General features: G+C 54.2%; 1 protein-coding gene across 1 annotated transcript in view; it reads left to right on the top strand.

The window, feature by feature from the left end:
• The first annotated feature begins 1,867 nt into the window (after nt 1-1,867).
• LOC108546964 (discoidin domain-containing receptor 2) overlaps nt 1,868-10,733 on the top strand; it is a 34,478-nt gene continuing 25,612 nt past the window's right edge. The window contains exon 1 of the mRNA XM_017899278.1: nt 1,868-1,952. Coding sequence (XP_017754767.1) covers nt 1,877-1,952 — 76 coding nt within the window. The 5' untranslated portion in view covers nt 1,868-1,876. The remainder of the gene's footprint in view (nt 1,953-10,733) is intronic.

Genomic DNA, 10,733 nt, shown 5'->3' with positions numbered 1-10,733 from the left:
ATAGGTCCGCGATCGAAATTTATACAAATCGGACGAAACTCGGAGAAATTCGCAGGCACGCGTTATTTTCGACCGAAATTACTGCGCTGCCCCTCGAAATTGCACAGTTACCCTCCACCCCCGATGACCGCCGGCCCGATGACCGCCCTACTAGGCCGACGCGACGGTAACGCGAAAATCAGACGGACGGGATCGATATCGCACTCGCGAGAGTAGAACAGAACGGTACGTTAAACACGAAGCGTTCTAATAGATCCTGCGCCCGTGACCAATGATTAATCGCGCGTCACGCTGAATTCAAGCAGCCCCGCGAACAGAACGAGTGCACGAGTCTCCGACACGGTCCGTTGCACCGACTCGAGTAACTCGAGCTTCGATGCACCCTATGACCTTAATTACTGCGTCGACTAATCGATCCTCCGCATTGTGATCGTGCTATCCCCGACACCGGTACCAACGTAACCGCTTCATGCTGAATGGTATCTTAATTGCCGGTCGGATAATCCGATTCAGCCACTTAATCGATTATGCGCCTCTATGGAGCTGTCGCAGTCGCATTCACCGAATCTTGATGGAATTTCCCCATTTACCGATTAAGTAGAATGCCGTTCTCCAATGGCCGATACACGCACGCGCGCACACGCGCGCACGGACAGACGCACACGCGGAAACGTACACGAGCAGACGCGGGGAACAAGGGCCACGGATTCTCCGGACGATTCCTCGGGGACGATCGTTCTCTCGATCTCTCGGCGACGACTTCATTAAAATCACTCGGCTCTCAACCTTTTTCCACGCTGCTCCGACCATCTCCGAAGAATTACCGACGGAATCCGTGTCGCCTCGTGCGTCCACTCGAACAACGATTCGAGATTATTCGCGATGGCAGCGAGATACGCGCGGAGAGCCAGCAAAGAGGCAAGAAACGCGTCATCGAGCCGGGATTTTTTCCACGGGTCGTTGAATAACGAGCCACGCACGAAAGGGGGTCCCTAAACTTGCGAGATAAGCATCGCAAAGTAGTCGGTAGTCGAAGAAACTGCCGTTAATTAGCCAAAAAGTGAAGGCTCGCCTATGCTCTCCACGCCAGGATCCCTCCTTGCTTTTTTCTCCGCTACGCGCCACGACGGCACCACGGTGAATAAAGTACAGTCCTGCTCTTCCACCTCCTCCACCTCCTCCTCCTCCTCTCCTCCCTGGCTCCCTCGCGTGGCTCACCCTTCTCCAGCCCCATCGCCATCCGGTACACACGAGTTCGCCCCCTCGTTGAAGAGAAGAACAGCCCAGTCCAAAGGGCCCCACGGCGTTCTCCGTACGTTCTTTCTCGCTCCCTGTTATCTCACGCAGTACCGTCTCTTTTTCCATCCTCCTCTCCCTCTACCGCCCCCTCTGCCGCTCTTTCCACCGGCCGAACTCCCGATCCTAATCTCGATAATGACGCGTAATGGCTGCTGGCGTGAATGTAGCTCTTTGTCCGCGGCTGCTGTACCGGTCGTATATCTGTCCGGTGCGAGAGCCGCGCCATTTCACCCCGGCGAAAAGCACGAAATGGCCCTTTCCAGCCTGTTTTTCTACGTTCGGCTTGGCCCTCGGCCCCTCCGCCTTCCTCGTACCCCGACCGAGCTCCCTGATTCTCGGCAACTTACGTTTAATCGCTTTCTTCCACCAGTTACAACAGGCCAACAGGCCGATGTTAGCGTGCCCCGTAACGATCCCGCCGCGATTTCGTCCCACTCGCTCGTCTCGCCTTTTCCTCTTTACCACACGCTTCCTCGTCGCGAGCTACTTTCTCATCTCTGCCTCTCGCTGTGTTCTTGCAGATACGGTTATGAGAGTTCGATGACCACTGGATAGCGGACCATCCATCGACGCCACCATGGACTACCTGCACACGTGCCTCATCTTCTACCTATTGATCCTCTGTCCCCGCGGAGGACGAACCATAGACATATGTGAGTATACGCGAGCAGGGGACGGGATGTTCGATCGGAATTCGCGCCGTTTAACTATTCAGGCGTCGCTCGCTGCGCGTCTCCTCATCGACGGCTCTCGATTAGACCTAATTGACGGCGAGACGACGGTTCGGTAAAAACCGGGCAGGGCACTGTCGGTCGCGCTACCGGGAACCTTCGGACGGCTTGTCCCCGCTCGATTGGAACGCGTCACGAGTGTCGGAGACTGAGCATTTTCGGGATTTCGCGGGACTACTTCGGTGAACCCTGTTCCAATGAGGTTAAGTCCAAGGTCGGTGCTTTTACGCGGCGTCACTCGCGTCTAATTTTACCGGTAATCTTGGCTAGATTTCAAAAGCGTACGTTCCATACTTTCGCCGTGAATAATACTCGAGATATATGGCGTCCTCGAGTGCCACGATTCTATTACGAAGGAGGTAAAAATCAGCGCACCGTGGTAAAAATGGAGAGAATAATAAGATACGAGGGACGGAATAGATAACCACGGTGGGTAGAGCTAGCCGAGATCCTTAACCAGCCAATTGATTCCCAACGAGGTACAGCAACCGGTAGACGCGAAGCGTACCGGAGCGGATCGAACGGTTGTCTTCGGCGGCGTATGTTACACGTCCCGGTGGCAGAAAATCGATCCCACCGTTCTGCTCCTCGCTCGTGCGAGGTGGAAATACGTGTTTACATCGGAGACCATAATTCTCGCGGTGGTAACAGGCTGTGCCCGTTCGGGTCGGCCGATAAAAACCGCGCGAGAACCGAGATCCCTCGCGATGCTTCCTAGAGACCCGGCGCATTTCAACCACGCTTTCTACTCCGCTTGCTTTCCATCCCATTGACTTGGGATACCGAGTCGACCCTCGGCCGTCAGGTAAACAGGCCGAGAAACTTGCAAAGTTGCCGGCTCTTACGTACTCGTTCGTGAAATCGAGCCACGCAGCGGGGGTGACCAACGAAACGTGGTATTTCGCACACCCCCGTGGCTGAAAGCGCGCGTCAGCCAGCGACCGGGATCGCGAAAGACGAATGGGGCCCCGACGTTTCGGTCTGCTTACGCGCCTCGGCCTCTCCGCGATACACGTAACAGTTTTAGAAAGAAATAAATCTACGCCCGGCCCGGCCGAATGTTTAATGGAGTGGGCGGGCTGGGGTTTTTGTCGAAGCACACGAGAGCGAAGGGCCAAGGGTGGGAAGGTGGCGAGGCGTTCTTGCGAGCTGAACGCTCGGCGAGGATTGAAATTTATCGCGACGCTCCGCGTCTAACGATGGGAATCGCCGAGCGGGCTCGCGCGGGCATTTTGAAGGATGCGAGCGGTTAAGCGACGTAAGAACCGGGCAGAATCCCGACGCCGATAAACAGCGTCGAACCCGCGAGGGTTCGGGGTGAAATTACCCGTCGTTGCAGAGAATTCTCTCGAATCTCGACCTGTACGACCCGCGCATTTCATCGCGTCTGTGAACCGAGCGGAGCCGAGTCGAACGCGCGAGAGCGAGGGGTATAGCGGTGGTTGCACGAGATTTAATAAGCGAGCGGATCGTAAGTCGGCGCTGGCGACGGACGGAAACGATAAGTAACGAAATCGAGGAAAATACAGAGGGTGGTGCGCGCGGAAGCCTAGGCGAGGAAGGGAAACCGTGGCGACGAGGGAGCAGAGATAGCCGGCCCTCCTGCGGTGAGTGAACTTGTACGTCGAACCGCGTTGGTAAATTCGCGGTCGTGTTAAGCGGACCAGCCGGCTGCGGAGCGGCGGAGGGCGGGGGTGGAAGGGCTGCGGGCCAGTTAAAGCGCGCATAAATTGCAATGTTAATGTTGCCTGCGATACATAAACATGTTGTACGTCGGTCGGATTGCGGTCTGCGCGCGGCTCCGCCGGTGCACGCGTAGCGCCGGCTTGCACACAGGCGCGTGCTGCACGCACCCAAGTGGGCCGAGAGGGTGGGAGCGGGCACCGAGCGGTAGTCGCGTTCGGTTTCGCGTATTCGATTCAGCGTTCGAGCTCTCTGCGCTACGCGAAGCCACGCGACACGCCTGAGTCCGCCTTGCGTGCGCCACTGGACATGATTCGCGAAGCTGCCGCGAGAAAAGGAGCAAACCGCGGTACCAGGCCTGCTCGGTTGCCCGTGATTGGTGGCTACCGGCTGCCGCGCGTGTCCCGGATCACGCGAAACCTTTCGAGTTCCTCTGCTCCTTCTTTCACGCGAGTCGCGGCCAGGTGTCATGTCTCCTCTGTCTTCCGAATGATTTTATAAATCCTTGCCAGAGTTGGAAAAAGAATTTCGCTCTCGCGTTCATCGGATTACGTACCCGTGCAGTTTCGAAAGACCGCGATGCAGAATTGGAATGATCTCGCGGATAACACGTAAACGCGTGTGTCAGTGTGGAGGAAGGAAGTGGAGCGAGCTCGCGATCATTTCCCATCGCGCGGCAGCGACTTCGTCTCTATCGCTTTTTCTCCATCTTGCTTATGGAAAGAGCTACTCTCCGTTCCATTCGCATGAATCACGCGGCTGATTCGTGGGAACGAGGCGTGTAGAAAGTGCTTTATTTTCAGAACGTACTATTCGATGCACCATCTGATTCACGCGTTTTTTCACCCCCGCTACTAACTGCCGCTTAATTATGGCAATTCGTATCCACCGCGTCGTTCTCGATGGAAATCGCGAGTCGGCCCGGGTAATTCCTTACTTCGCGGGAGCATGCAATCGAATTGCCCTCCGATAACAATAACATCTATCCAAACGTGTACGTTCACCGCGCAAACGTCCGACGATCGTGTACGCCTGCACGCGTGTGCGCGTTCCCTGCATATTGTCGACGACAGTAGGAGCAGCGCACGAGCGTGTCCAGGGTGGGAGAATCGTTACGCGAAAGCCCTCTTGCGTTATGGCATTGTCATCGGTCCGTTGCCTCCCTCGAATCCCCATGAACCCTCCTCCCTTCCAATTATCCGCAGATCCATTAGGTACGCGCGCACCGCTGATGAAATTGTCGACGTATTAACATAACCGAGCGACAATTAAAGCGTTATGGCGCGGCTGGCATACCGTGCCGATTTCGGGCCAGCTCGCCGGAATTTCACGCGAGGGTCAGCACCTTGAGAATCCACGGAATCCAGCGGCGTAATTTTTTAATTGAAATGAGTCAGTCGCGCTGGCCGCGTCACGCGTGGTCCTCGTACAGTTCAGAATTTCCGGCGAATTCGACGCATTCCAAGACCCGGGCCTCGGGATTCCGGCCACCTTCGATTCTCGCCGGCCCCAGTGAACCTAACTTCGCGTGTAGACTATACACGGCTGGCTAACTTTGATCGGCTTCGGAATTTCCTGCCGGGCCAGGGTTGGCAGAGTCTTGCTCAAGGGTGAAGTCGCTTTCTTCCCTCGCGTATATACGTGATTTATCGCGTTAAAATATGGAGGAATCGTGGGTTAGCTGTTCGAAACAGAGGCACGCGATTGGATAATTGCGTTGACAAAGAAGATATCGTACATCGACTCGCGCAATACCGATTGACAGTTGCCTGCACGCTCCGCGCGCATTCTTCCCTAATTTGTCGCACCATTCGTCCCAGCGATGATCGCTTCATTTATAACAATTATTCCCAGCTCGCAGCGTCCGAATGGCCAAGCTGCAGCCAATTACTCCCCTTCCTCGTAATCGAATAAAATCACAGAGGGACAACGGACCACCGCGGGTCGTAGAATACTCCCTCGATTCCGAAGCTCCATCTCGCCCGGCATCGTTCCACGTCGCATAGTTGCGAGCAAATCGCGAGTGTCGCGAGTCACAGCGAGACGCGTCCATCACAACAAGTCGCTGCAGTGATCGTTGCAATTTGTCACGGCTTTGTACGGGTCGCGGCGTCATTAACACCGCGCGCGTCTCTACTTTCGCGGAGTTTGTTTAAACGTCGAATCGCTGGCACGACAAAGGGGCCGTCGTGCTGCACGTGTGCGTCGTATGTCTCTCGGATATAAAATCCAGCCCGCGTAAACATTCCCAAGCGAACCGTCCCGACATCTGTTCCCTCAGCCCGTTCGCGCGACTCCGTCAGGCTTGATCACGTGCCAGAAGCGAGTCGCGCTGGATAAGCTCGAGTTCGACTCCTTCAGACGTCCTCGCCGACGTCTGCGATTCGTGCTGATCGCTAGATAGCTCCGAGTGGCTGGCAATCGACTTAATCGACGCCCCGTTGCTGCAGAGATGCACCCGGAAAGGTCGAACCGTGGAGACTGGGAGCGAGGGAACCGTCAACTGTCAGACGTCGACGTCGAGCGTAATAATCCTCGACTTTCGACCCCGAGGGTGGCCGTCAATCCGACGTGGGATCCGTATTTTCATAAGTCTAGCCCGCGAGAGCAAACGCTATATTCCCCGGGTCGAGTGTCGTCTTCGAAGGGGTTGAAACCCTGTGCGTATCTCGCCAGTGATTGCGCAGGAATCGAAGAAGTTCTTTCTTAAAGGGCACCTTCTGGATACGAGCTTCGACAGATTTAACGCGTTCATCGCTCAAATCTCGGCTTATTCCTTGGAAACTTATTTCTCTATTAACACTATGACGTCCACACGTCGAATCGGGAATCTTTTGTTTGACGCTGACTCATCACGATACCAACGTGCTGTCATCGGTATTTGCCCGATAGTTTTCGCATGACACCAACGTGGTGTCACCGGATGGCATAGTGTTAAATGCTGCATCATCTATTTGTCGTACCATCTGTAAGAGTAGGCGACTTCCGGTTACCGATAAGGCGACGTAAGTGACGAGCACGTAGCAGCGACAACTGGAGTCGCGAAACGAAGTGTCGATCGGCTTGATCTGCACAGCGGATTGACAAAGAGGACCTAGCTGTTAAAAGGGCAGCTCGAAGAGTGGATGAGAGAGTTTTACGCGAGAGACGAAAGTGGTAGGAAGGAAAGAATATCGTATCCAATGGAGTAATGTAAAATCGGCCATCGAGTAATAGAATTCTTCGAATTTCGAAGCAAAATCGTCAGCCAGATATGAATTACGCGATTAACGCGGAATTAACGGAGAAGACGATACAGACAGGGAAGAAAACCCGGACAAACCGGAAAATTGCCCGTTGCTTATCGCGTAATTAAGACAGACAAGGTTATACACGCGATTAGCCACGGGGTACAAGCTGGCCGCGAAGGTCCGACGAGTGGACGAGGCAGGAGCGGCGCGTATCGCGCAGCTATGCTCGAGAAAGGGTTTCTGGAGGTCAGAAACACTGGTCTCGGGGCCGGCGGCGACGTAGGCTCGCTTTTGATAAATCCAGGCCACGAAGGCGAGCGTAACACATGCTCGCTGCGAGGCACGTACGTGTAAAAGGGGTTGCAGCTTCGACCCCCGGGAGAAGTAAGCGCTGCACGCAACTCGAGACGGTGATTTCAAGACAGCGGGGATGGGTCACGCCTAAGGGGTGGTTATAGCGAAGGGTCGGCCGTAAGGCTTGCGGAGTAGGGTGCAAAAAGACCGCGGAGGGTGGGAGGACGGGGTGGTTAAGCAAAAGGGGGACGAAAGGGCCGAGTAAAAGTAGTACTTCCGTTTTTCCAGCCGTCCCGGCGCCACGGCCACGCGCATGCGCCCTCGCGGGATCGAGTCGCGTTATCTTCCGACTGCAACGACTGTTTGTTTTCTCTGAAAGAGACGAAAATGGCTCGGTGGACCTCGGCGATATCGTGGAAAACCGTGTTTCGGTGCTCGCGCCGTTCTCGGGAAGGGTGCCCGGCGTCGCCAGAGGGGCGAAACGCGAGCCGTCGTCTTCGTGGTCGTCGCTCCTACAAACATCCATTCTAATTTTGCTCGGCAGCAACGCGGGGCGGAAAGGTTTCGGTGTTACCGTGGGGGATGGAGAAAAACGGCACCGCAGGTGTCCACCTGCTAATTCCGTTAAGTAAATAAAACGCGCTGGGCGTTGTCATAATACGGCAATTAAGGAGGGCCGTGTTATTACCGCTCCGCGGGATACTCCTTCCTCTCCGCATGCATTTTCGCTCTCGCCTCGTACGGATTTTTGACGTGCTCGAATTTTCCGGGTACCGCTGGAGTTACGCGCGGTATACCGGTCTTATAAGCGCAAAAGGGTGGAAAGATAAGCAATCCCGCGAGTAATTCGCGACAGGATAAGGCGAATGCCTCTTCATTCCGAAATCCATTAACCGTTATTCGCCCGGCGGATTTGGTTCAGCTCCCGGAGATTTTCGGGATTTCGATTAGCCACGGGGGAAGGGGGCGTATGAAAAATAGTAATCCGTAAGTGAGTCATGATTTATGCCGTAATATCGTGCCGTAATAAGGTGGGGCGCTTAATATGTTTTTCGCGAAAGACCCGGGGAGTAATTAATTTACATTCACGCCGGCAGAGAAGGGAAACTTGGGAAAGAGAGAAAGAGCGAGAGCCAGACCACGACCCTCTCGTACATCGTCATTAATAATAATTGTAGAGTTAACAAAGGCGAGCCGAGGTGGAATTATTAAATCCAGCGAGATAGAAGATCTCGTTGTTCGCCTGACTCTTGGCCGATCTCGCTCCTTCTTTCTTTTCCATTCCTCCGTCCACCGAAAACCTACGCCACCCCTCTTCGCCTAATTCGCTTAATATCTTCCCCACCGCGGATGACCCTGGAGCAACAAATCCTCGCTCTCGATTCGCTCGCGACCACTCCTCTCGTTCTCGTCGCCACTCTCCGGACTTAGAAGTGTCGCATAAATTATTTAAATCGTCGAAATCAACTTGTCCCGCGAGCGTAATACCCTCGTAGAGGGTGTCTGCTTTCTCCCGCGAGCATTCCTCCACTTCCCCGGAAGCTGACGGAGTTCCTGGAGGAGACGTCTAACCGGCGCGGCGGTTCGAAAGAAGCGGTTATCAATTTGACAGTGACGGTGTTAAGAGAGGAAGAAGGAGGACCAGATGGCGTGGAAAAGAGAGAAGTCGCGAGGAGGGGTTGCGAAGGCATTCAATTTCCCTCTTCTCGCGGACGGAGGGCGGCACACACCCTTCCGTTCGGAGCTGTCACTCCGTGAGAGTTATGGTCGCCGAATGAGTGGCTGGGGCGGGCCAAACGTCGCATAACTTACTTCTTCTTCTCTCGTTTCTCTGCTCTTTTCCAGGATGTCTATAAATACGGGGATCGAACCTGCCTACCGCGCCACCGGTCCTCACCGAGTCCCTTCGTTGTTCCTGCGGGATCCTTCGCCGATAGGACGCGAGAAGGGGAGCCGGTATCGGCGTGTAAACGATCGTAATCGTTCGAGAATGTCGATCGATTTGTTTTATTCGCGTTCGGTCGAGGGTTAACGCAGCTTTTCTCCTCTGACAAGCTCGCATGGGGTTCCGCGGTTCGTGGAAACTCGTTATTCCTCGACTTTCGCCGTGATTCCAAGCGGACGACGACTCGACGGATTCGAGTCGACGAGTAATTCGATTTTCCTCGACTCTCGGGAACACAGAGCACCCGGTGTCACGGTTTCGGTTGAGTCACGAGACACGCGAGTGGTCTGTCCAATCTCATGCTTTATTTTTACTAACTACGAAGGGACTAACTTGAATTACGAAGACTGGCGTGTTTGTTCGAACGTGTCTTGTAATCTTGGCCCCGTGTTTTCTTTTCCCCTGTCACTCCTTCACAACAAGGCTTTCCTCTAATCACTCTCTTAAATACCCTCTCCGTAGCCACGCTCTCCGCTGCTCTCTTCACCCTTGTCGGTGTCTAAACAATCAATCTCCAGTTGCCCGGGTACAACCTGTCTCTTGCTCCATTTGCTTAATGGTCTTCCCAAGTCACGCCCTTCGTCCTTTTTCGATAAAGCGCGGCGAGAGGGGAGTTTGGAAGTTTGGAAAAATTTTTTCGAAATAATAACGGCGAAAGGGTAACACCGACCCGCAATCAGGTTTATTGCTGGAAATTCGCGGCTGCCGGCAACTGGTCGTGAAAAAAAAATCATAAATTCGTCAAACTACCGGTTCGCTCGGGCTCACGGTCCGGCGGCGAAGTATGAACGATTACGTTGAAAGGATTTCGTTGTAAAATCGCGCGGCGCTGGTCGACAGGGCCCACGGCCACGGGAAAGAAAGGAAAAAACCGGCGGCGAAGAAATTTCATGCGGCAAAAACGGTGTTGTAAGCGCGTCGGTTCAACTCCCGGGAACAAGTGGCTGCATGTAGAGGAGTTAATTACCAGAAATAAGCAGCCGTCGAGTCGTGAAACTCGTACGAGGCCGCGACCTGCACCCGAAACCGCGCGTGTATCTCGTTAAAAATTTATTTACGCGGAAAGTTCGCCAAGCGGATTAGGACTCGGACGTTCCTGCGAAAAACGCGTCGACGGCTAGCCGCTTCTCGCGCGAGACCCTCCAAGAGGGAACGCGCGGAGGCGACGGGAACGGATAAATATTTTCGTCGCGAACGCGTAGAAGGAAGACTCGTTTCGACGCTCGAACCGTTCACCATCTCCCGGAAATAAAAGATTTACGTCCACGAATTTACACCTCGCGAACAGACAGGAAAGCGAGGTAACTTTGTAACGAGGACACCCGGTATGCACGCGAGTCTACGTCGACTTGCCTGTCGCTGTGAAGTGCTTTCGAGAAACGGTAGCTAAGTGCCTAGCCCATGACGACGAACATGTCACGGGAAAACTCGTAAGACTTATAATAAAATAAGTTTATTAAAAATGTACATTGTTGGATGACTAACGATTCGTTGGCCCTTAGTCACTAGGAGGACCTAGAGAATTGAAAAGAAAAGAATTGACTCATTCCT

This window comes from Eufriesea mexicana, unplaced genomic scaffold (genome assembly GCF_001483705.2).
Source record: "Eufriesea mexicana isolate 0111107269 unplaced genomic scaffold, ASM148370v2 scaffold879, whole genome shotgun sequence".
Classification (NCBI taxonomy): Eukaryota; Metazoa; Arthropoda; class Insecta; order Hymenoptera; family Apidae; genus Eufriesea; species Eufriesea mexicana.
This window is presented reverse-complemented; position numbering and strand designations above follow the sequence as displayed.